A 26,369-nucleotide genomic window follows, 5' to 3' on the forward strand; every position below is an offset into this window, starting at 1 on the left:
GGTGTTTACAAAGTGAAGCTGGCAACGTTTTACTGGAAAATGAATAGATCATATAATGAACAAATAGTTGGAGAGGATCTCACTACAATCTTACAGAACTTAGAGAAAACCAATGGAACTTACAGCGACTTACAGAAAAATCAGATGCAAAGATTCTGCTATTAAAAAAAAAAAGAAGCTAAACTTCCCGGCAGAAAAGCAGTATTAGCTGGACACTCCTGGTGTGGCAGAACTGTAGACTTGTGTGGCTTGCTAAGACACACTTCCTTGTCTGGCCAACAGCATGAGAATGTATTTATGATAGACTCAATAAACGCACCATTGCTAACAGAAGTTTTCATCACCACTCCTGTGTCCACTATGCTGCAGTCTGAACTCACAGTTTCCTTCCTCAGGTGCCAGGCCAGGCACAAACCCCAGTACCTTGTTCCACCTGACCTAAGAAGTGTTTCCAGGACTTGGAGCACACTGCACATTCACCCGTGATTATTAACTTATTTTAGTCATGGACATGGCAGACCCAGGCTGACTTTTGGGGTGACTTGGATGTTCTGGCCCCATAATTCCCAAGTGTCCCCAGTCACACTAAAGTGGTAATGCTGGAGGTTTTCTGTTATGCTGCAGCTGCAAGCTCACACACATGGAAAACTGATTGTGGGAGTTCAGTAACTGCCTGTCTCACCAGGATTGGCTCACAGGTCTCACTCAAATGCATTTAAACCTTTACAAAGAAGCTGAGTCCTCAACAAGGTGAAAAAAACAAGGAAAATAAGGGTTTAGATTAGGATTTACAATTTAAGAAATTGGTTCCTAAATTCACAGTTTTAATGTGTTTATTACAGTAAGAAATTGGGTGAGGAGACAAAAAGATATTTCCACAATGTCTGATAATTGTAATGTTATCATTAAAAAGGCTTCAAAATAAAAACAACCCCTACCAAGTAAATCTAGAGGAAACCAACATGTCTTACCTGCTGACATTAAAACAAATGCAGAGAACAAAGCTATCTCATCTTCTGTCAGGTGCATAGAACATAAACTTTTTCCAAATTCAAACACAAAGCTAATGAAGTCTTCACAACCTGCCAAAAAGAAGGAAAACTCTTGTTACATTGTTTAAAACTACTTCACTACAGAATTGATGATTTATTCTGATGGAGATGAAAAACAGATGGAAAACATTTCATAGGTGGTCTTCTCCTTAAGGACTGTGAAGTGATGGCAGTGAGATCTCACTCATCCTTGAGACTATATTACTCCACTTCCACAGGGTCCCACATCCTGGCAGCCAAGACTCTGAAGGTTTTGCACACTGTATCTTTTTTACATTGGGTTCTTGTGAGGCAAGTATGGATAAATCTCAAGCCATTTATTTTCAAGTTCAAAATTGTTTTATCTTTGTTCTTGTTCTAAACGGAACTTTGTCATTTCACTGTGGACTGAAGGCTCGAAACGTGGACTTGAGAAGTTCTGATTTTAAGATTATTGAGCACACAGAGTGGGGGAAGAGAAAGGCACACAAGGGACATGCAGGAAGCAAAGGGAGAAGCCAAGGTCTGACTGAACATGGTTCATGCAGAAGAGGAACTCTGTCTCCTTCCATCCGTTCTCTTGCTCACACAGGTGTTATTCAGGTTACTGCTGCTGTCACACATGCAGGTACAGTCCTTCAAGTGAGCCCTGCTCACAACCTGAGAGACAAGGGTTTTCCTCAGCCTCCCCAGCCTAAACATCTGGATACTGCTGGTAACAGATCCAACTTATATTTCCTTAGAACCCAGAATGGTTTGTACTCTGACTTTTTACCTTGAAGTGTTTTAGAAAGAATTTAGAGAATACTTCAGTAATTGTCCAGCATTCTTCACTGATGTATTTTCACTGCCTCCAAAGTGGCTTACAGCCCAAATCTACACTCAGTGAAGACATCCTTTTAAAATTAGCAAAAATACATGGGAAAAAATTTTCAAAATTGTATGTAGTTTAATTTAAAAAAATGATTTACAGTATTTTACCAGCAAATAACCGGACCTAGCAGATTTTAAAACACCATTAACATCTTCAAAGCAGTAAATTCCAAATTAGCTTCTAATTTGCTTGCTGTCTTTTCCAACAAGATATATGAAATGTTACATTGGATATGAAATCTGGGCTTCTTTTCTCAACAACTGAGTCCAAACTGCTCTGCCCTAATCAAAATGCTGAACTTCAGCACCAAGAGTCCTTTACTGCACAGAGTTAATCTGTTTTACCTCCTGAAATCAGCTTGGCCTCAAACAGAGCCAGCGTGACAGCTTACAAAACAGCAGTTTGAGCTCCAGAACTCTTTTATTTGACTACTGTAGACTGATTTTTCAAAGCAGCTGTTTGCCCTTGCTTTTCAACATTATTATTTCTATTATGTTTTTGGGGTTTTTTTAATTTTTAATTTTTTTTATCTTTTTAAAGACACAACACTACACATTTCCTTACCTAAGGACTTGAAAACCTCTGGGCTAGCATACTTGCCATCAAAGTAGACTGTGTTGTTCTGGGAGTCAAAGGCACGGCACATTCTGATGAACACAACCTCTAAAGACCCTAAAATAAAAACAGTGTATGTTTGACTATGGAAGTTGAGACTTCAGTTGCAAAGAGCAAGTAAGGATTAATACTAATGCTCTGCATTCATTATCAGTTTAGTAGAGTAGTAAGTTGCTGTAGTGTAACAGAGCGTAGCTTGGTTTGCTGGTAGAATTAAAAGACCCCTTTAGAAGTTTTTGCTAAAGCAACTTACTTAATGCTAATAAGCTCTAGTAATTTTTTAGAGTAATGAAGTCTCTGAAGCCAAAGCAGCTCATTTAAATTTATGTTCACCAAGCCTTAACAACTTGGTCCAGTATTTGTAATGTGAATTACTTCTACAATATCTTGCATAGAACAATCTGGATTTTTATCCTGAAATATTCACTATTCGCAACAACAACAAAAAAATTAACCCATATTTAACATCTTAACACACTCATTGCTCCCTTTGTCCAAAATGAAAATTTAATAGATAGACTTGAACTGCTTCTCCCCAAAATAACTAAGATGATGTTACTTCAAAGGCAGACAATTTGAAAGGTTTTACTTTAATTTTAAATTATCATTTTATGGTATATGAATATATGTGTATGCAACTGCTGCATGTAACAGGTAACACCTTCCTCAGGCAAAACTAATAGAAGCAGACCTTAAAGCTGACCCACATACCTGCTTTTAAAAGCACAATTTGATCATTTTGACACAGTTCCATAAAGCCATCAATGCGTTTGGCAAATTCCACTACATACTGTATAGCTTCTGTTATTTTGACTGCGCATAACTGCCACATTACCTCCCTTTGCTGTTTGAGAGAGAAGAGAAATGCAAAAATTACTAACCAAGCTTTGGAAAGCTCAATGCAGAAAGTAAAACTGAGCTAAAAAAACAAACAACAAAATGGAGTGAGTTCTCTCCAACACTCCTGGCTACAGTCTGCTTATAAGACAGGGGGAATTGACCTCCAAACCAAAGCCTCGTGTGGCTGAGTGACAATGCAACCATGGAAGACTTCTTCAGTCATATCAGAAGAGATCTAGCTTGGAGCACTTTTATTTCATAAGCCAAAAGTGTCAAAGTGTAATGACTTCGGTCATTTCAGTGGGAATTTTTCACTGCATGAAAATAAAATGCCAATTCACACCAGCAAGGCATGATCATATTTTTCCCATCAGCTTCGCTATTTTGTACTGAATGCAAATTATCAACCCAGCTCATCTTCAGAAGGATACATATAAAGATGTTCATATATGAAGATCATCTTGATAACAACATAAAGAAGGCATGCAAGCAGTGAATTTTCCCAGTGTTGATAATAATGCAGAATGAAATAACCGAAAGTAGAAAAAACTATTCTCCTAAAGGTTAAATGTTTTTCTGTGGAAATGAAAAATATGTTCAAAGAACAGTGTGCTTTAGCAGTGCTTCCCAAGGCCATTTTCCAAAAGTAGCCAATTGGTAGTAGCTTGTAGATGGAAGGCATGTTGGAAGTAACATTGATTAGATCTTACAATACCCTGGTGGCACAGCAGCACTGTGCTGCTGCTCCACAGGTAAAGCCCAAACACCGAGGGACAACTGGAGCATGAATCAGGATTACAGGAAACCCAGAAGGCTGGAAATCTGATGGAGCTCTGTGTTTATAAACTCAAACCGAAACACAGCATGCAACATCACAAACTAGGTGGCCTTGGCTTTTCTTGCTGTTGATACAGGGCATTGCAAATTAAGAGAATAAAATAACATGCCAATTAGGATTGAAAAATTCCAATTATTTCCTATCCTTCTTTATCGGAGACAGATTTCAGGAGAATGTCTTTGCCTTTTCCTATACCTGTAAAAATCACAAATGCAATGGATATCCTTTCCACCTTGCTGCTTTTGATTCTTTGGATTATTTTTTTAAAAAAACACACAGAAATATACATTCCTGATAGTAAGGAGAAAGCAGTGAAAAAGTGAATTTTGCAGTGCGTTATGGAAATACCATGCTTTAAAGAAACCATGCCATAGCTTGGCATGCTTTTATACCTTGTTCTGATAGTTCTCAATTTCTTCCTGCAGAAAAGTTTGCCATGTTATCTGCTGTAACTCCTCTCTCAAGTACTGGCAAGTTTCCATGTGTGACTTGGAAATATTCTGTGCAAGATGTTCTAAAAGAAAGAGCAGAAAGCGACACGCGTTATAAATGCAAAGCTATACCTTCAGACACGAGAAAAGCTCGTATATTTCAGTTGAACAGGAGAAGGGGAGAGGGTGAGCCGAGAGAGAAAACTGCTTTAGGCCGAGTCTCCTTGTAAGCGGCTCCGGGAAGAGCGGCCGTGGCCGCAGCCGCCGGCAGAGGGCGAGCGCGCAGCGCTGGGGAACGGCAGCAAAGCGGGGACGGGGGGGACACGGAACCCTCCCGGGCACATCCCACACCCGGGCTCGGAGACACCCGCGGACAGAAGCGGGGTGATGGACCCCTCGAGCGAGGGCACACAGCTGTCCGTGGACGCTGCCAAGGACAGGACAGAGCGGCACTGCCAGCCAGGCACAGCTGCCAGTGCCGACACTTCCCAATAGAGAAATAGTTACCAACTATCTAGCGGGCTCTCAAACAGGACTCTGGTCCCATGAAGCTGCCTGCTACCCTTTTTCTTTTCCTGCTCTCATATCGTTAGAAATGTGTCAGGAAAATGCATCTATTAGAGAATCCAGATGATTAAGATAACACACTAAAAAATCACTAACGCTAGGGGTTTTTTTCCTTCAGCTTTAGAGTAGTCTTCTAGTTTACTGCACATGCTTTAGAATTTCCATACAAAGTTTTAATTCCAAATAAAATTATTTTCTCCTGCTATATTTAATTAAAAGACACATAAGGTAGATTTCCATATATTAATAAAACTTGGTTCCAAAAAACGTTTAGGAACACTTTCAAAAGTCTGAGTAGAATTTAGATACCTGAGTTCCACTTTTATTTAACTTCCTCTTTTCTACCCTGACCCTTCAGGTAGGCATTTTCTCCTATTTTAGCACAAGACAAGTAGAGGCCTGGGGACTTGTCTCACACAACTCTGCTTGTTAGGCCACTGAAAACGAAGGCTCAAACCAAACAGGAATGGTGGTCACCACACCATGGAGGTATTCTGAGGGACTGCAGCACTGGGTCTTCTGTGAAACTGGCTTTGTTTGGTAATGATCAAACCCAGCTCTTCACAAACTGAACTGCTGGACCAATCAGACTGTCGGTAGCTTAAGATACTACCTGAAAAGTCTTTAATGTACAGATGAGGTAAAATCAGATTATATGTGCTACCTGAACAATCAGTAAGGTGGAACATAACATAATTTATACTTTGTCACCATAGCTTTGACGTATTTAGGAGCAATTTTTTTTTTACAAGTGTGTAGTTAAAACACTTGTTCTTGGTAGCAGCAGCTGACTGCATGATCCCTGTGCCCTTACAGGATACAGGAGGTGAAATATTCCCATGCTATTAAAAAAGCTCCGCCTCACTTCAGGACTGTATTTCAGCACACACCTAAATATTTTCATTGAACAGCCACACCTTTCTAAATTGAAACCTTTGTCTGGCAGACAAACATTCTTCAAACATTGTTCAGTAATGTTAGTGCTGGGCCCAAATCATGCTGTGCAGGTTTAAATGAAGCACTATGTAAGTAAGGGTAAGCAACAAGACAAACATAGCTTAGGCCAGTGTTCCAAGCCCAACACCAGGCCTACAAGGGAAAAACCCTCTTTTTTTTTTTTTCCCCTGGGTTTAATGTAGATCTTTTTAATACTTTCCATGAGAAAATTAGCAATCATTTCACTAAGACAAAGCCGGCAGCATTGTCTTTGTCCTGACATTTTCTTCTTTTTACCTATCTGAAATTATTTGAACTGAAGCCAGACACAATATTTTGGCAATAATGAGTCAGGACAAATTGTATTGCAGAGAACAGCATTCTGCAACATAAGGACATCATAAAGCAAGCTTCTTGTGACTTCCTCTCTGCAAAACTTCTCAAAAAAACCAAAATAAACCAAACAAAATTTTCATTACCTGATTTTTAAACTATTTTTAGGTTTTCATAATAAAATAATTAGAAAAAATGTAGCTTGAGTAAGTTTTAAGAATCAGTTTTAAATGCCTGGCTGCTTACATAAGTAAGGGAATCATGAAACCACTTCTTTGATGTCATGTTCCACTTTGTTTACAACCAGCTCACACAGCACACTCTAACTCCAGTCTCACCTGTTGACAAGTCATACTTGAGGAATTCAGCACTAGTGTAATCATTAAGGGAAGACTTTAAAGTAAAATGTGCTAATTAATGTGGTTACTGTAAGGCTCTTGGAGAAATTATCAAAACTTGCTGCATTCAAAAATGTCCTTTAGTATCTGGGGCCAGATCCTCTTCAACAAGTGACAAGAACTGCCCCCAGATTAGCCTGGTACTTTTCTCAGGTAAAGAGCAGAAGAAAATCTGCTCATCACTTTTTGCTAGAAGTAACAGTATTGAGGTAACAAAAAAGGAGATAAAATTGTTAAAAAATAATCTGCAAATAAAGAAATTACCTATCTGTTTTCTCAGCACAAAAAATTAGCTTCTTAATCTGTATTCCAAGGGTTCTATTGCAAGGACTGAAAGCAAAAGCAACACTGGTAGAGCTGATGAACGACAGTCCCCTGGGAGCTTTAGTCCAGAGCAGTGAGGAGTCCCCCGTGTGCCCCGAGATCAGGGTATTTACTGTGCACTTCACACAAGAACGCCACACACCATACATGCCCACAGTTCTACTGAAGCAGCATTCTCACTATCACCTGGCTACATGTGTCACTTTAATCCAAAGGGTACTGTTAAGACAATTACAATGGAAGCTTTTCTCTCTCATTACCTAATTCTGCCATGGACACAGTTGGAGAGGTCTCCCCATTTGTAAAAGAACAATAAGGGAAGAAGCCCGATGCTGGTGTGTAGTCACATATTGGTTCTGGTTTGATTCCATTAATATCAAGACCCGACTGATCTGGAGAAGGCTGTATGTCTAAGTAGAAGCTGCTAACTGCAGAGTCTGCTTTGCTACCTTCAGGGGTATGCCCATCAATGTAATTACTGAGGTCGTCATGTAGCTCTGTTAACCCATTGGTGGTGATATTGTATGTTGGTGTGAGCGGTTCTGCCTCTCCTGGCTGCTGCTGGTGATCCCGCTGCTGCTGCTGCATTCGGTGTTTCTGCACCTCGGCGTACAGGCTGTCCCTCTGCTTTTTTGACATTCGACCAAACTTTACAGCTGAAATACAGACACACAAGAGATTACATCTCTACATGTCCATCACCACCCTTTAATTGTGACTCTAAACACTACATGGAAGGATACAGCACAAACCCCAAATCTGCAGGATGCACACCTACAAAACACTTCTCAGTTACAGGTACACAGCTGCAGCACCTGCTCTTTAAAAGACTGTCTTCACATGCCACTGAAATGGACCATTAGAAGTCACTGGTTTAGCTTAATTCATTAACTTTCCACTTCTGTACTGGAAAGATTTTATCTTGTATGTCCATTGAGGTTGACAGGTGCACATCTTCAGCATTCAAGTCCTACCTAAAAACGTAAAAGCTAAACCAGAACACATTGGCCTGAGACAACTGTTCAGTTCCAGCTGAGCTGTACATCCACACTGCACAGTGAACCCAGAGTGTGGTGCTGAATTTTGTGGTCTATCTCAGTGTATCAACAGCAAGCTTTACTGGGATTGGGACCAAAGCATATGGGAAGAACCACCGAACCTGCCTTCAGCACCTCTGTGACAAACAAAAATACTCAGTAGATGAGTAATTGTTAAACCTGTGTGTCTGTGCACTCAAGTGCGTGTGGCACCTCCACAACATTACTATGACTTTGAGGAGCATCAGCCGTAAGGCACCAGCAACTGGTTTGCAGCATCCAGGGAATTCCCAAGGATGCAGCATGGGATTTCAGGACCTTAGCAGCTGTAAAAGCTTCATCCTTTAGAAAGGTGACTACTGCCTTCTGCTTTTCTACAGGAAAGCGAATGTGTTGGAGGACATTACCTGATCAACTCTTTCAGGTTTTTAGTCCCATGGCCAATAAAAAAAAAAAAAAAAGACAATTTAATTCAAGAAGTAAATGCCATCTGGAAACAATCTTCTTGATCGGGCCTCATGTACCTAGAGTAATGTGTATGTATTTGTAGAAGATGCAGTGCTGCTGTCACTGCGTCAGAGGAAAAGACTGAGTCAGGTCTTCAAATGGGTAAGTGGTGGCAGCTCCATTCCATCCGTGGGGGAGGCATGCAAGTCTCAGCTGCAAAGCCCGTTCTGACTGAATTACATAAGCAACTGTTTGGCAGAGGCGGGCTTTCGTCACTACTCGAGCTGCAATTTTGGGCTTAATATTAACAGCACTGGAACGTCTTTCCTTTAGAAGTCTATCTTTGAAAAAATACTGCATTATTTTTTTCTTTGCGTTTTTCCCATTATTCATTATATAAATATTTAACTTCTGTCAATACTGTGAAGCAGCTCTGATCTGTACCCATGCACCAGGCAGTGCTTCTTGCAACTACAGGAGGTCACTTAAGTTGGAATGAATATACAGGGGCAGTATTCACATGAGACTAAAAAACTGCATCCTAAGAAATGACCAGAGACAAAGCTCTTAACTAGGAACTGTAATAGATAAATAGGAAAAAAAGAGAACTTTGTGCATGATTTAGATACATTTGAGTATACAGCAACGTCTAAAAACATACAGCATGTAACAGAAAAATATATAGCAACATCTAAAACTCACTTGATGAGCGAGTTCAACTACCACCCAATGCACAATTAGCACATAAATGCTATGTTTTTTGGTTGCCCATACATCATGCTACACCTTACGTTAGTTTTTTGCAGCTAGGCCCCAAGCTAGCAGCGCTTACCATCCCGAGACATCCCCACAGCAAGGCATTTCTGTAAGCGACAGTGTTGGCAGCGGTTCCGACTGGTCCGGTCGATCAGACAGTTCTTCTGCCGAGGACACGAGTACGTGGCATTGCTCTGCTGACTCCTTCTGAAAAAGCCCTGGGATGCAATGGCAAAATACATGTCAAGAAGCTGCTGACTGATGGAACAAATAGACTCTGAAAGGTAGCATACTTAGCAGAAAAGAAGTTCAAGTGCTCTATAGTCAACTAAAGGAAGTTAAAACTAAAAGTTTTGTTGGTTTCTTTCTCTCTTAGAAAAAACACCCAGTAACTAGCAAGAAACAGTCCATTAAAAAAGCATTGTAACACATAAAGGAATTACACTTTTTATTCACTGGTTTTACAGATCCCATATTACATATGGTACACCAGCTCTTACCAAATGAGACAAAACTAATTATAGGCCTTGATTTCCTATCTTTCCTGGGATGGCACAGTCCTCCAAAATAGTCAGGATTCAACAGCTACCACCCTGTTCTGCTCTCTGGAGTGACAGTAGCAGGCTCTGATGTTCAGCCTCACCAGTGTGTATGTGTTTAAAAATATACAGCAGGATGCTGAACAGCTTCTCCTACAAAAAGCAATTTCTTAACATGTTGTTTAAAAACACAGGATTGTTAAGTTTGGAAAAGACCTCTGAGATCATCAAGTCCAAGCGTTACCCCAGCACCACTCTGTTCACCACTAAACCCCAAGTGCCACATCCACATGCCTTTTTGAACACTTCTAGGGATCGTGATTCCACCATTTCCATGGATAGCCTTTTCCAATGCCTGCCCACCCTTTCAGTGAAGAATTTTTTCCTAACATCCAATTGAAACTTGCCCTGCCACAGCATGAGGCCATTTCCTTTTGTTCTGTTGCTGGCTCCATGGGAGAAGAGCCTGACCCCCATCTGGCTCCATCTTCCTGTCAGGGAGCGTAGAAAGCAAGAAGGTCACACCTGAGCCTCCTCTTCTCCAGATTAAACAATCCCAGCACCTTCAGCTGTTCCTTATCAGACTTAAAACCAGTAACAGATCTGTGCTCCACACCCTTTCCTGCTCTGCTGCCCCTCTCTGGACACACTCTGGCCCCTCAATGTCTTGCTTGTCAGGAGAGGCCCAAAACCAGACACAGCACTTGAGGTGCCTCACTAGTGCCCAGGACAGAGGGATGGGCATTGCACTGGTGCTGCTGTCACCTGTTGCTGCTATTGTGTGAGTTAGTTTAATGCTGACAGCCCAGATTTTATTCAGTTCTGTGCAGGATTTAGATTCTTAAGGAGGGGCAAAGCTAAAACACGTTTTATGCGTGATTTCTTTCCTGAGTAACCCCATCTCCAAAGAAAGCTGGAGCTGGAAGGTTACGCACAGCTACAACTTTGTCTCCTCCAAGGGTGCACGTCATTAACTGCTCTGCAGCTGTTTGCTTTGAAGTCCATTTCATCCTTTTGCCACAGACTGCCCAAACATAAGCTGCTGTGTGTGTAATACCTACTTCACAAGGATTCTGCAAAGATGTAGTCATTCTAAAGAGGCATTTGAGAGCAGTGAGCACACTATTTTAGTTTTACATTGCCACATAATGGATTAATTAACAGTGCTGCAAAGTAAAATAGTTCCTTGGAAAGGCTGGGCACCTTTTAATTAAAGCTGGACTTTTACCAGTTTGTTATTTACTCAGAGGTTTCATGCTGGAGTCCCTCAGCACACGCACAGATACTTGGTGAAGCAAACAAAGGAAGGACTTCTGCATGATAATTCTCTAGTAGTCAAGTACTTCCTGTCAAACTGCCTGCAGACAGAAACATGGCAAAACACGGACAAAGCCCCTGCTCCATCTTAGCAGGAGGGAACCAGTCTTTGTTAACTACACCCCTTTTATTAAAGCTTGACTGGGGAAACATGGAATATAAAAAGAAAAACAAGAAACTGAAGATGCTGTCTTTAATCCTGTTTTCCTGTACATAATTTCTTACCCTTTTTTTTCCTGGTCTTTGTTTCTATATGACTGAACTTTCAAGCAGTTGTTTCATGTTTGTCAATAGGGAGATAATTGTCACTGAGACTGAAAGTATTGCACATATTGAGCTCCAACTGAGTGCATTTCACCCTACAGAAAACCTGAAATACTGTGGGAATGTCTACCATTCCAACATCACAACTGATCCCTCTAGAGAAACCAACTCTTGGTTAAGTAGATAGATTCATTTCCAGTTCTGGGAGCACCATCAGTGGAGCCTGTCACTCTATGCAAGTACAAGTGTGCTCACCACTAAACTCCAAGTGCAATGCCATTCACCAGAAAAACAGGATGAGGGACTGAGCTGACCAGTGACCGGTCAAGGTTCTGCATCAGTCCCTGAAAATTTCAGTTCTCCAAACACTTTTCTAGTTACACTGAATGACATTCTCACACACAAGCTGCATGAAACCCTCTGCCACCTCTGAGATTCTGGAAATGAGTCTAAACAATATGTGAAACTAACATGTCCCAATAACCTTAAGGATCCATATGTCTTCCTTTAGCTGAGATATATATACATACACTAATTCTGAATTGCCACTTGGCATATTTTATTAAGAATAGCCTTGTCAAGCTGAGGATTATTTTTAGTATTATAATGGAGAAAATACTGGCCTTTTTCCTTTTCCAGATTTTCCCTAGAGACACAGCTGCTCAATACATTTTAGTGTACAATATGTCAGCTAAGTTATAGCTGGAAGCTAAATTTCCAGTAGAGCAGAAATGCCTGAACCCAGGCCTTTAAAAGCACTTGCACTTTCCAAACCAGAGAAACAGCAGAGTGTTTTTAAAAACAAACCCAAGAAAACATCAGCAATAGCTAAAGAAAGAAGACACCTTGCCACAAACTTCAAAAACTAATCTAAACTTGTCCAGAGCTCAGAAACACAGGTATCTGAGATTTGGGAGTGAATTGACAATGAAGGTCAAGTGAGGATTTCCTGTTCTATGGTGCTGTCATTTTACTTGTGAGTTTTGTAAGCTTTTTGAGGTTCTTGAGGTTTCACATCACTTTAAGGCACATGGGAAAGCCCCTATTATAGGAGCCTTCTGCAAGCACCTACAGTTTCTTTCTAGGTATTCTTTATTAAAAGGAGAAACACTCTATTTATTCTGTTGTTCTATTCCCTCGCTTTTGCCAGAGGCACGGAGCTGGCTATAATTTTTCCACCGGGAAGGAGGAGGTGGATGCATGCTTGGTACACGTGTATACATTCAAGGCTTATGCAAGCCAGCCCAGGCCACATGCTTTTTATTGCAGGCATGTTTACAGCCATTATTTCATGTGACCTGATGGGCCCAGGCAGAGCCACCCCTCCTGATCAAGCACAGAGACAAAGCTGGTGCTCCACCAAAGGAGCCCCGGTGCCAGAGCACTCTGGCTGTGGCACACTTGGGCTGAGTCTCAGCCCCTCCTGGTGTCAGCACAAAGATCCAGCCCCAGTCAGTGAGCTCTGCTCATTCCCCTTCCTGCAGATGGATCCACTTGGTGCCAGAAGAAGAGCAGAGCACACTACAAGCCACAGCTTGGTCCCTGCGTTTCAGACTCCTATTTATACACAACACGGTCTATGGGTTTTCACTTGCTGCCACAAAATCAGGTTTGGGAAAAAAACAGCGCAAGAACTTTTCATCTGCAAGTCAGCTGGAATAACAACTTATTAAAAAAGGACTTTGAAATGTAAATAGCAGTTTTAGCGAAGTCTATTAATAATGTCAGTGACTCCTCTGCTCAGCATTGGAGATGTTGGTGTCTGAGCTGGCTCCTGAGCCAGCTGTGCTTCCCTCGGATCCCAAATGGCACCGCACAGGCTCCCTCCCCACTGCGCATGGGCTGAAACGCTGAGCTCATGTTTGGTCTTTTGACAAATTTTCATTTAATGAATTGATTCCTACAGTTCATTAACATACCCACTTCCACTTCTGTATACACATATGTCTTAATTAGCTGCTCATTGGCTGTTTAATTACAAGAAAACAGCTGACAGCTGCCTTGCTGCATCCTAATGGCAGACGTTTTGGAATGACTGTATGCAAGCCTGTGACAACAAAGGCTTATTCATAATCCCATGATTTATGGCTAATACTTAAAGACTTCCACGTATCATTAAGTTTTGCAATATTCTGAGCAATTAACAATTAGTTGGGGGGAGTCATTCTTTTACTGTTTTCTAAAGCAAACCAACACCAACACAAATTTTCTTCAAAGAAACATCAGAAAAACACACTGTAATACAAAAGACAGGCAAACATTCAAATTGGATTTTTAACCCTTTTATGACCACCAGCACGTATTATAATTGCGAAGCAAGGAAAGTGCAATGACAATGTTGTTTAATAAACTGTGTTAATAAAGTATTTGGTGTCACTGAAAACAGAGCAAAAGCCTTCAGTTTTACATTGGTAATAAAGACAGGAGTGAGACTGTGTTTGTCAACAAATGAAAGCAAGATGGGCAAAGACAGCACATCAGGTATTGTTCCTGAAGTAAAGACCCCAGACTGTTCTCTGCAGTTACAATGAACAAGATCATCTGAGGTCTTAAAAAACACAAGAGACAAAAGGCAGTACTGATAAACCTTTGAAAGCATCTGAAATGCCCAGCAATGCCCTGTATGGGTGGTTTAGTGAGACCAGCTGCATACAGACAGCAAAGAGAGGGATTGCTGCTGCATTGGTGGGTCAGCTGGGCAGGATCTATTGATAGCAAACCCAAGTAACTGTGTCTGTGAATTAAATGATGCAGTTCATTATATGACAACAGGAAACTGAATTCAACGTTCAGCTAATGGAAAAGAACATGCATGTGTAAAATCCAGTCTCCTTTCCCAGCCTGGTCCTTCCTACAGCATAAAAGGTTGTTAATGGGTTCCCACAGCTAATGGTTGAGTGAAGTGCTCCATACAGATACCAGTTTTGTCAGCAGTGCTCTTAAAACTACCCTCTCCTTAAAAATTTATTTTATTTGTAATAAGCCACAGAAGCCCTCCTAGATCAAGTGTAAAACACAGCCTAACTATAAGCTCAAATTTTCAGTTAAGGGACAGATGATGAAGGGGTGTTAAATTTTGCTCTTTTAAAGGCAGATTAAAATTGAGCTAAATAGGCTGATGGGTTGGGAGTACTCAATGCCTGTGCAAAACACTGCCACTAACTTCATAAAAGCAGCCAGCAACATCATAGCAAGGTAGGAAATGAAAACTTCCCAAGAAACACTAATGGGTTTCATTACAAATCGTCACGTCTAGTTATGTGAAATGCAATGCAACAGCTCAATCTGGTCAGAGCACTTTCAACTCTGTGAAATGCATGGGTTGCAAGGCTGCAGAAGAGCAAAAGGATCAGCAGAAGTCAATTTGACAAAAGCTGGTCTGTGATTTCATCTGTGATACAGATCAGAACTGCACAGGTCTTTGCAACTAAAACTTCAGGTTTAGAATAAATTGTATTTCTGCTGGTTATCAGTATTTACAGAGTAACATTTAAGTTAACATTAGGATTAAGTAACATTAAAGCTTGTGCCAAACTGGAGTGAAAGCAGCCCAAGCTGTAAACACCCCACTCTGCCATGGCTGTTGCTGCCTGTAGATCGCTCCTGACAGGCTTGGCTTGAGGGCAGCAGCACAGCTGTTCCCTTCTGACAGCCACAGCCCTGCTCTGCCATCTGAGGCACCTGGGTGGGTTTGTGGCACCTGGGCAGAACCTCACTGACTTCTCTGGGACTGTGCAGGACATTGGCTGCAGGAGCCAAGGCACAGGACTGGGAATGAGGTCTTTGCAGCCAAGTACTTTTTACAAAGGAAGCTTTAGCATAACATGAAGAGCAACATAAGCATGCTCAAACCTGCAGCAGTCATAGCCACAGAAAAGCTGGGAGAAGAAACCCATACCAATCCACACCTGGCTGCTTTGGCAGAAGCCAAGCTATGCCAACCTTTTCACCAGCCAAAATAGTTCTGTTGGGTGAGACTTTGTTGACATTACTGTTGAAGAGCATAGCACAAGCAGAATCAGTCACAGTAGGGCATTTTAAATGCTGCCTCGGCCATGATCACGCAAACTCTTCCTGTGGCTTATGCCCACTAGCACTACCCCAGTCTGTCAGTACTTGCAGGTCCTCTGGGCTCTGGCATTAAATAAGACTGAGCTTCTTTAGGACTGAGCTTCTCAAAGGAAGATAACTTGGTTGACTAAATTGATATTAATTGGCTTTAAAATTCTGTCAGAAATGGTATGGCTACAAAACTTTACTGTGCTCCTTCAAGAGGAGGAGAAAATGCCAAAATCATTCACTGGGCCACTGCCTTATTTCTCACACTGCTTTCAAGGTTCAAATGGGTTTCAGCGTGCTGAGCATCCCTCCTGCTTGCTTTCCCTTTTGCCCTTCTCACCAGCTGACCATTCTGGTGGAATTCTCAGAAGCAGAGGATTGCACAGAGCTCCAAGGGAACTTGATTTATACAGCATTTGAAGGAACATAATTTCTTCTAAAACACAGTAAACTGCACTCACATTTCTCACTAAGTGCATGAAGATGAAGGAAGGAAAACACAGCTGGCAGCTTCCCTGTCCTTGGGCTCCTGCTCTTCAAGAAACCCAGTGTGGGGAGGCCTGGCCAAGCATCAGCACCATCAGACATGTTAACCCTGCTGTGTCTGCACTCAGGTTTGGATGTCATGGATCTCTCTCCCAGGTACTCTGGTCCCAGACCATTTAAAGAGCTCTCAGACCCTGAACAGAACTTGATCTTTGACAACTCAGTCAAACAGCAGAATTCTTACATCAAATGTCTGCACTTCCCACAGCTGAAAATTGACAAAGGCTGCTTAACAACATAAAGCTGGAAAAAGTCACCACTTTGTTATCCATGCATTTTTAGTGCATTTCTTGTATTTTCCATAGCAACAGCAGTCACAAAGGGCAGAAGGTGCTGTTCCCATATCATTCCAAGATTCTTACATTTAGTTTTTTCCTTCATTGTTACCAATACAAGACTGAGAGAATGTGTTAATGAAAACACAAAAGTCTTCCTGGGAAAAACACAACAGAGAACTTTATAATGTGAATGCAAGGAAGTTACTTTTTGAAGATGGGTTTTAATATCAAGCAGGTGAAGAGAGAAGAATAAAAACTATCATAATCATCAATTCTTCATACCTCAAGTATAGATTAAGAGGCAAAAACCTATCAGTATGGGATTGCAACACAGATCCAAGCAACAAGCCAGAGCATGCTGTGCATACTGTGTCACCCCAAGCCAGCACTGTAATTCTGCACTAAGGATCAAAAGGAGTGATCAGCTTCACTCCCACCTGGTGTTGGCACTGTCCAGTTTAATTCCTGGTTGTGACAGACACACTGAACAAAACTGAAGTGCTTCTAGTGCAGTCCTTGTTCACTAGATTTACCAAAGGTACAACTCCAGGAAAAACTTCAAAGCCTAAACCTTACACAGCAGCAATTTCCCTGCAAGGAACAGGCAGTGCTTTCAGCAAAACCTGTGCATGCTGAACACCAGAAGCACCTGCTATTGTGAAACACTGTCTCCCCTCCCAAACAGAATAGATTTGTAACTGCAGCACAGTGCAAAAGAAAACAGAGGGGAGAGCTCTCACCTGTTTCAACAGAGCTTCACAGCAACTTACAGAGCAAAACCAGATGGGGAGATTGAAGCAAGCCAGACTCGTCCTCCCTCAGCTGAATGTACTGAACAGGCTCTTGGTGGTGTGCCTGAAGCAGATCATCTCCCTGCACTCTCTTCTGCTTATGCAGCAAGAGACAATGTACAGCACCCCTAGCACAACTGTGTGATTTTGAGGATTGTCCTAAAATCTGCAGCAATGTAACTGTGCTAGAAACATTCTATTTAAAGCCCAAATAAAACCAGTACTTCAGAATCCCTAATAATTTTATATTCAACTTAGGAGCAATGCTTGCTCTTTAAAAAAAGAAGGAAAATAATCACTATCAAAAGGCTAAATGCTTCTTTTCAGACTTAATATTTTAGAAGCTTACCTTGCAGCCTTCACATGTAATGACACCATAATGGATTCCTGATGATTTGTCTCCACAGATCTTGCATGGAATAATTTCAATTTGAGCTGCAACAGAAGCACGCAACCAGTTAATTACATTTTCTTTTAAACACCTTATAAAAGCATTCCCTGATCAGCATTTGTACAGTGAAAACTAATAACCTGCTAAACATTATACTGCATTAACTATTCATTGCTGAACTGCAAGGATCCCCTAGAGCTTTGGACTAAATTATGGCTGCTCGTTATATAATAGCTTTTGGGTTATTAAAATGGGTCATTTGAGAAGGTGTTTAAGAACCCACAAGAAGGCTGGAATCAGCATTTCAAAGCCAAAAAGAATAGGAGAGTTCACATTTTGGCCAAAGAGCTAAGATGACACTAGGAAGGCTTGTTCCAGCTGCAAGGTTTCTTCATGCAAGACCATAGCAGGCAATCTTAAAGCTTGCCCTACCTGAAAGTAAATGTACCACCTTTACCACAGCCACCAATATCCACCCAGCTCGCATGACTGGCCAACCCTAAATAGAAGTTACCAGGCAAAGAGCAACTCCATTTTGCATGAGAAACCCAAAAATTACCTATCTGAATCAAAAGGGAATTATTTGTGTATTATCTACCACAATAAAAAAACAAGGCAGGAAAATACAGCAGCACTCAGTTTACTGAAACCAGAGGAGTTGGTACAGTCTGGAAGACACCATACAGTTATAAATCACAGAAGCTCTGATAAATATAAGTTCATACATATAAACCCACCTGCTGAATTCAGTTTGGGGTGTGACTATCCCTAAATCAATCACCTTCCTGTGTGAATACATGGGTCCAAAAAGGGGCTCCTGCATGCCCAGGGACACCTCCCAGCTGCTTTTGGAGTACATGGCTGCAGTTGTTTTGCTGGCAGTGTTGGACAGACCATACACAGGCAGTGCTTTAGTGATCAGAACCAGCAGGGCACATTTCCCATGTGCTTGGCAGTGCTCACTGCACAGAGCACACACAGGTAGGTGACTGAAGCCCCAGGAAAGCCCTCGCTCTGCCGCAGTGTGTTAGGATGAAGCTGCATCAGTTTTCTGGAAGTGGCTTAGTTGGAACAGTACAAGTGCAACTCTTGCTGTGTCTGCAACTGTGACACATTAACAAGAGCTGTTCACCTCCGTCAGGAGCTCAAATCCATTCACAAGCTGCCTTGTTTAAGGGAGCTCCTCTTTCATCCAATTTCCAGCTATCCAGTCTGTGACAACACACAGTATCACATCTAATACTACTGTCTTACAATGCATTAGCTTAACTTCAGTTGTACTCTGTTCTCAAAAAGCCGTGTCTGTAACAACACTGCATTCTGCGTGTCATTGAATCCCTAACTGGCTGCTTATTATTAATCAAGAGTCATCTTCCAGTGCTACTGTGTGCTCCATTTCACTGCAGCACAACACATTGCAGCTCAGGATCTGGCCCAAAGCATAAGATAATTATAAAGCAGAAGCCCAGAAGACTTGTAGCACAGCACCAACTCAAAATATTCTCCAGGTGACATCAAATGCAAGAAAGGGGCAGCTGAGTAGCAGCAGCACACAAGCGGGACCTATTTGCTCCTGGGAACCCGAAAGCAACTAAAATCATCTGCTGGGGAAGGCAGTGCCCAACACCTACAGACTCCAGGGCTTCTGCCAGGCAGTTCCACACCAGCAGCTTTCCAAGCCGCCCCATTCAGTGGGACACCACTTGTATCTGCTCCCAGCAGAAGGACCTTGGCATCCTTGACATTTAAACCCCCACCATCCTTGCAGCAAAAAAATAACAGGCTGAAATTAAGAGGTCTGTTTAAGATACTTAAGGAAGGAAATACTACTTCCCCCAAAATGGTTTTAATTTCACTTTGCTTTCAGCTAACACATTAAACACAGTGGAGAAGGAAGTGAACTAATAAAGGGAAAAATGATGTGTGTGCTGTTTCATTCATGTGCTACATGAATTATTACTGGGGCCTCACATGTTTATGAGCTTGTAGCAAAAAGGGTAGCATAAAACCTCCTTCACATCAACAAGTTGAAGAATAGGCTGAAATTCACAGAAACTCAGAATTTGTATCATATGCAGTTCAAATTCAGAGAGCAATCCTGTGGGCAAATTCCAGAATAGCTCTACCAAATCCCAGTTGTGCCTTTTCAACATATGATTATTTTTCTCTTCTGCTGCAGTGAATCAGCAGCCTTCTGCAGCTCCTTGGACAGGGTACTGACAAGGCTTATCTCCACAGCTACATGGCAACGTATTTTTTTTTACATTTCACTTTTATATACATAATTACTGCCTTATTTTGAATAGGTATGATATAATTGGATCTAGTTTATCTACAATCTCCAGCATGTTAGTTAAATCACCCATGAAGCCTGTCTATGCAATCCCTATTTCTTAAGCAACAGGACATTTGCAGAGTGTTTCTGAAGGAATGTAACATGCCTTCAAAGTGATGGCCTAAAGCTAGGTTAGTAATAGTCTAAAAGGTGCCATAATTAGTCCCAAATGCATTTTCCAGGCTGCTTTACTGGTATAAGAGAATCACCACAGATTCACAGGCTCCAGCTGTGCCAGCATTTGCCCAACATCATTTTTATGAGTGCCGGCACCAAATCAGGTACAGTTTTAGAATTCCTGATTTCCTCAAATTTACTTAATGTACTCAAGGTACTTACTTTCAATTAGGCACACAGCATTTAAAACTCCAACTCAGTGCTGCACTCTGAGATGCAGGACAATGGATGAATCTCAGAAGCACGAATCGCTGGGGACTGCCACAACCAATTGTAGGACAAATTAATGCAGGGAGAGATCAGATCAATTACTGCTCCACGTGGTGCCTTTGCAAATCAACTCATTGAAATGGAACCCCTGTCGCACGTTCATACACTTCCCATACAGCATGAAAGGACTTAAGATACTTTAAACTTACTAAATGCAAATTGCCTGTGCCAAGATTATGCATTTTTTCTTACAAGGGTGAAAATATTTTCCCCACTTTTAACTTTGACATGCAAATATGTACTTGCTAAAACCTTCTTCTTATGCAAACAAGGCAGGTGGGAAATATTTTTACATGTCAAGAATATGTTCCGACTTGGTTTCTCACATTCCCAGAGTTACTTAAAGCTTCCTACTGTGCTCAAATTAATTGTACCTGTTCTCTGCTTACATTTATTTATATGGTATATTTTTCAAGATTACATAAAATACTCTAATTCATGCTTTAGACTAGAATTAGCCTAAATTACAGTTTACAATTTCTGTCTCCTGGGGTGGTGCTCAGGCTGATTCAGGCTGGTTCATGCATGAGCAAATTATTTCTTAAATATGAACTGCAGAAAAAAATAAACTCTTGTGGTTGCTTAGGAACTGCCACAGATACCCAGGTGACAGATGTAGTTTGTACTCCCAGATTAAAGGCCTAGGACTCTTTCACACCCTGAAATAACAGTGCTCCACAATCCTACCAAGGCTGTCCTGTGCCAAAGGCAGCAAAGAGGAGGAATAAAAGCCCAAACAAAGCACCAAGAGCAACAAATGAAAGCTTGAGCACGGAGACCCACCACCAAACAAGTTGCTACAGAAAGGGCTCCTGAGAGAAAGAAGGGACCTTCCTAGGCCTGAAGGCAGCAATCCCTACACACTGATGTCAAGCAAGCTCATCTCCACAGCAAAGGGCCTCTCCACTCACCAGCACCCCCCAGGTCAAGTGCCTTCACTTGGAGCTGCTGGGTCCAAGCTACCAGACTGCCTGGTAACATTCCTCCTGCTGAAATGTCAGACAAGCTTCCAGAAAAAGGAGTGTGGACCCTGATCTGCTCAAAATCACACTGAATAGGATTTGAGCCCAAGCATTACAGGGGGGTAAAAGCCAGTGTTTTTCCCCCTGAACATTTTTTCTTCCTCCATCCACTGTGTCTTCACATGGCAACTGTCTGAGGCAGCTCTGGTATGCTTAAACCATTGCCTCCACCTAATTCCGAGGGAACATGCCAGCAGCCAGCCAGTGAGAGCACTCTATGACATCTTCTGCTGGCACCTGGAACAGGACAATATGCCTTATTCCCTCCTGCTCCAGGGGACTTTGTTCCCCAAACCCAGAACAGTTTCACTGGGTTTGCCTCCTTTTTCAAGTTCCCTCCCCCAGCCAAATCCTCTAGACCTCTAGCCTCTTCCTTTGTCTTAATTCCCACATCATGAAATGTTGTTTTATTCCTTGTCCAGTTTGTGCAGTAGAGAAGTTAGAAAATCTATTTCTGTATCTGTAAGGGAATGCACTGTACAAGCTCATAATAATATTCAATTTCTCTCTTTGCAACTCATAGGGCAGACTCAGATCAGGGTAAGAGCCTGTACAGCCAAGCAAGGCACAGGTCACCTTTCTCCCCAGAACTGTCACTTAAACAGAAACACACTGAGCCTCAGCACAGGAAAGTGTGTCACCAGTTCACCTTGAAGAACACATTTAAAAAGAAAAAATTGTTTTCCAAACACATAAGTTTTTTTCTCCCCATTAACATTTGTGAATAAAAAACTTGTTTCTAGTGAACTAATTGTCTTGGGGTAGAAAAGGATTTTTCCTTCCCTCCGTCTGTTTTTGCACTGTTCATTTTAAAATTGTACATGCACACAAAGATCTGGTATCTTGGGAAGGGCTCTGTAGATGCAAGAATTGGTCCCATGTCTGCCTTTTAGGGGAGATCTGCCCAGCTGACCTGAGTGAACTAGAAAGTTGGGTAATTAATGAAGTTAATTGTCTTGTCTCCTCTAGAGTGAAGGCAGGAAGAGAGGAAAGGAGAAATAGAAAGTAAGAAGGAAAAAGGGCATATGATTCATCTTATTCATAACAACCAACACAAACCCCTGAGTGGAGAGGCCTCCTCTTCATTCAACAGTGAAAGAATCTAATGATATTTTAATTACAAGCCTAACTTTTAGAAGGTGAAAGGCAAATCCTACTGTGTCTTACTATTTCTGAATTTAAAAAGTGTTTTCTGGAAAGGAAAGCTGGTGCAGGAGGTGCTCCCTTCTCCCAGGGTACCTGGGGTCCCAGCTGCCTGTGTTGGCTGGCACCACTGAGACACGAGCACTTCTAAGGAGCTCCTGGTCACAGCTCCCAAGGCAGAAATTCCAGGTGTACACTTTTCCACTCAGTATGGATGGACTTAAGCACGTATCAGTCTCTACTCCTTCAAGCCTCCATGGACACTGTGCATGGGTTTGTGGAGAAAGCATCCCCAGCTGAGCTGAGGACCTGCCCTAAGGCTCCAGCAGGGTACAGACAGCAGGCAGGGTGCAGCTGGCACCTCCTGGGGCTCAGGGCACTACTTAAGGAGCAATCCCTTCCCTGGCTGCAGCAACCTTCTGAGCCCTTTCCCTGGATGTGGCTCACCTGTGCCCAACCTCTCTGCTGTGGATGGCTGTACAGCTAATCAAGAAGGGCTCTGAAATGAATGTGAAACATAGGCAAATTGGGCCAACCTGCTTCTAGAGGGATGCACTTTGTGCCAGACATCCCTGCTAGTGCTGTTTGTAAGTATATTGATTAAATTAGGAGGCATACATATTCAGTGACATATTCATACATATTCATTGGCTCAAACAAGGGTACTGCATGTAATGTGGTATTTAAAGCAACATGATATCTGATCACAAACTGAATTAACACGGAATGATTTTACTATATAATATTCTAATCTTCCTGCATTTTCAGCTTCATTACCTAAATAATTTGCTCTGTCATGTACCCTAAGTAATTTGAGCTGGCTGCAAATGACTCGCCTCTGAACACCTGCAGCTTCCCAACGCTGCAGTTCCACTGAACCGAGCACTGGTGGCAGCACAGCTCTGCCCACCCCATCCACGTACGCTGTGAAGTGACCATCTGGCCACTCACACGCCCTGGAACACTGCAAGCCCGTGTGCTTCTGCGGATGATGGCTGCTTGGGAGACACCTGAGGTGATTTTAGAACACACTGAACGTGTTTGATCAACTCCTTGTGTGAAGGTGTGTTTATTCCACACACAATCCCCATCATAAAGACATTCTGAGCAGACCCCGCTGGAGACTGCAGTGACAGACCTGGCAACAAACAGCTCCAGAGAAGAACTAGCAAAAGAGATTTGTGTCTCGTGGTTGGATTTTTCTGGGGCCAGGAAGGTTGAAATTCCAGCAGAAGCCTTCCCAGCAGAAGCACATGGAATATTCTTTGCATCTTCCTCTCTGTTACACGTTGAGCACGGTGGCACACTGTCTCTCAGGGGGGGATCAGATGGGGAACCTTCTCAGATTTTCAGTTTTCACATCTTTGGAACCACTGATGCTCTCAAGCTTGGCTGAAGTGTTTTGGAAATGGGGAGGATTGGGGTGATGGGTAGAAAACCACACAAACACAAACAACCTTTCCAAGCCTTGTTTCCTTAGGAAATCACACTGGTAATAAAATAAATACTGAGGTTATACTGGTACAAATCCTTTGAAGTCTGTGGGTGTGATGGGTGGAGTAGAAACGAACATGGCCACCGAAGTATTAATTAAAAGTAAAGTATGAGCAACTCCTCAAACACACAAGGCAGAAATGCTGCAATGCCACAATGAGCTCTGTGGGCCTGGGCACAGCTGGATCCCTCAGCAGGTCACTGACACTGCTCAGCATTCCCAAATGCTGGAAACATCCATATTAAAGGAGATACAGGATAAACAGCACAGCACCACCTGAGCACTTCTGGGGCTTGTCAGACTGACTTTGAGGTATCAGTGTAAGTTCCTTCAACATCTGTTTGATCTGGGCACGTGGAAGGAAACAGTGTAGTAGGAGTTCATATTCCCATGCCAGGATCACTGAGGTTTAGGATTGTGTTTTCCTTTAAGCCACACAAAATTTTACTGACATATATTTCAATTTAAAGAACGAGAGCTCTGCTGTTACATGAAGCATTGGCTTCAACAAAGACACCTGAATGTCTAATGAAAGAAGGCATAATGGAAAATAGTTTGGGTTTTCTAAAAGGCAAAACTATTTCAGTGAAGTTGTGGTGGTGAGGTCTCTATTTTTAATGCTATATTCAAATAGAAAATTGCTGTAAATCCTTAATATCATAATATCACCATAATACTCTGAATTCCTATAAAGGAAAATCAAAATAATGTCCCAATACAAGCAATCTAGGACTTCTGCAAGTGTTCATGTACACAAGCTAAAAACTGATCTAGGGTTTTTAGAGGAGCTCAGATGTTTGCTCCCTTTCATTAACGTGTACAACACTATGTGATTCTAATCTCCTTCTGTGTAACACTCGTATCTCTCCACTGTCTTGTCTTTATCCATCCAGAAATATTCTCTTTCCTGACTGGGCAATGAATGCACCTGAAAGCGAAATTATTTGATTTTTCTTGTTGAAGGAATGGCAGGTGGAGACAACTGCAGCTTGGGACTCCAGCCACATTATTAAACCACACCCCAGACCAAACTGTAACATCAAACCACTGAAGTCCAAGCCTGGGCTCAACCAGAACAGCCAGGCCTGCCACATCCACGGGTGTTCTGCTGTCCAGAGCACAGATGGGCAGTTCTTGGGACAGTCAGTCCCTTGGTACATCTGGGGTATGCAGTTAACAGCTTCCTACTCTGCAAAATCTACCGAGTTCCCCAAGCTCCAGCTTTGTTACTACTTTTATGAACTTACACACAAACAATGAAGATGGCAGAAATATACACCAAGAGATGTACAACTGCAACAATTTCTTCTGGGGGGTCCCCTTTTGTCCCTCTCCAGGCACAACAGACGGACACAGTAACAACACACAGAAACCAAACCTTGAAGATTGATGATTTCCACATGGTCAGAACAGACTTCCAAATTTCATAAACCATCAGTTTGTTTCTGCCATGTTTTGGCTTCTCACTTTCTCAAGTACTTATGAATAAACAGTTATTTCATTTGCCTCTTCTCTGGTTGAAAATTAACAGGAGTTACACTGGCTACGATGAACACAGCTTGGGGTATAATTATATTTCACCAAACTAAATGGAATTCTTGTTCAATAATGCAATTCAGAAAAAGTTTTTCATAAGAAAACACAGTGACATTGAAATCATGTGATTCTCGAATGAAATACAGTACAGTTTTAATCAAAGCTCTGAACTGCATGTCAAGAAATAGGTGTTACAGAGACTATAATCTCAGTAGTGCTGCTCTGCTGTGAGCATGGGGATGCTAGCTGGTGTTTCATTTCCTCTGTCTATGTAAGCTGTATAATCATCCTTTATCTCTACCTACAGCCACCTCAGATGACTGCTACTTACTGCCAGATCTTGGGTTTTGGTCTTACGATCCCAGGCACCGGTGAGCAGAGCTCCAGCCCCACGAATCTGAAGTGTTCTGCACTGCTGAGAGAGAAGCTGCTGCAGAGCTGTACAAGAGGAGTGCTGGTGGTCTGACTTCTATTACTTTCCTTTTTCACTTTCAAAAACAAAGCTTACAGGTCTAATGACACACCTACAAAACATTTCTCTTGATAAAATGACACAAAATACAAGTTTTGGGAGCAACATAGGTGTGAACTATTACCACAGGAACTGCCAGCACTGACTTTTGCTGCTCTAATTTGCTACTGTGTTTATCCAGTGAGCAGCAAGCTAGGGGTTGTGTGAATCCATCATGTTTGTTTTTACAGGATTCTAGAGTTCACTCTTGTTTTGACATTCTTAATTTCTTCCTACAGATGATTACTAACCTGGAGTCAAGACAAAC

At 41.9% G+C, this 26,369-nt stretch overlaps 1 protein-coding gene and 1 long non-coding RNA gene across 13 annotated transcripts in view; one reads left to right on the forward strand and one right to left on the reverse strand.

Annotated features, from left to right (window-relative positions):
- Positions 1–13,930, forward strand: part of LOC111934206 (uncharacterized) — a 28,101-nt gene extending 14,171 nt beyond the window's left edge. The window contains exon 3 of the long non-coding RNA XR_015275876.1: positions 9,468–13,930. This is a non-coding gene — a long non-coding RNA (uncharacterized LOC111934206). The remainder of the gene's footprint in view (positions 1–9,467) is intronic.
- The window catches only part of RORA (RAR related orphan receptor A), a 396,157-nt gene that overhangs the window by 3,576 nt on the left and 366,212 nt on the right, over positions 1–26,369 (reverse strand). For all 12 annotated transcript variants that reach the window (XM_086849261.1, XM_086849259.1, XM_086849262.1 and 9 more), the window contains 7 exons: positions 17,571–17,656; positions 9,504–9,645; positions 7,448–7,843; positions 4,591–4,712; positions 3,232–3,364; positions 2,470–2,577; positions 972–1,082 (listed from right to left, as the gene is read on the reverse strand). In XM_086849261.1, the coding sequence (XP_086705387.1) occupies positions 972–1,082; positions 2,470–2,577; positions 3,232–3,364; positions 4,591–4,712; positions 7,448–7,843; positions 9,504–9,645; positions 17,571–17,656 (1,098 nt within the window). The remainder of the gene's footprint in view (positions 1–971; positions 1,083–2,469; positions 2,578–3,231; positions 3,365–4,590; positions 4,713–7,447; positions 7,844–9,503; positions 9,646–17,570; positions 17,657–26,369) is intronic.

The sequence above is a fragment of the Cyanistes caeruleus genome, chromosome 13 (genome assembly GCF_971803275.1).
Source record: "Cyanistes caeruleus chromosome 13, bCyaCae1.hap1.1, whole genome shotgun sequence".
Taxonomy (NCBI): Eukaryota; Metazoa; Chordata; class Aves; order Passeriformes; family Paridae; genus Cyanistes; species Cyanistes caeruleus.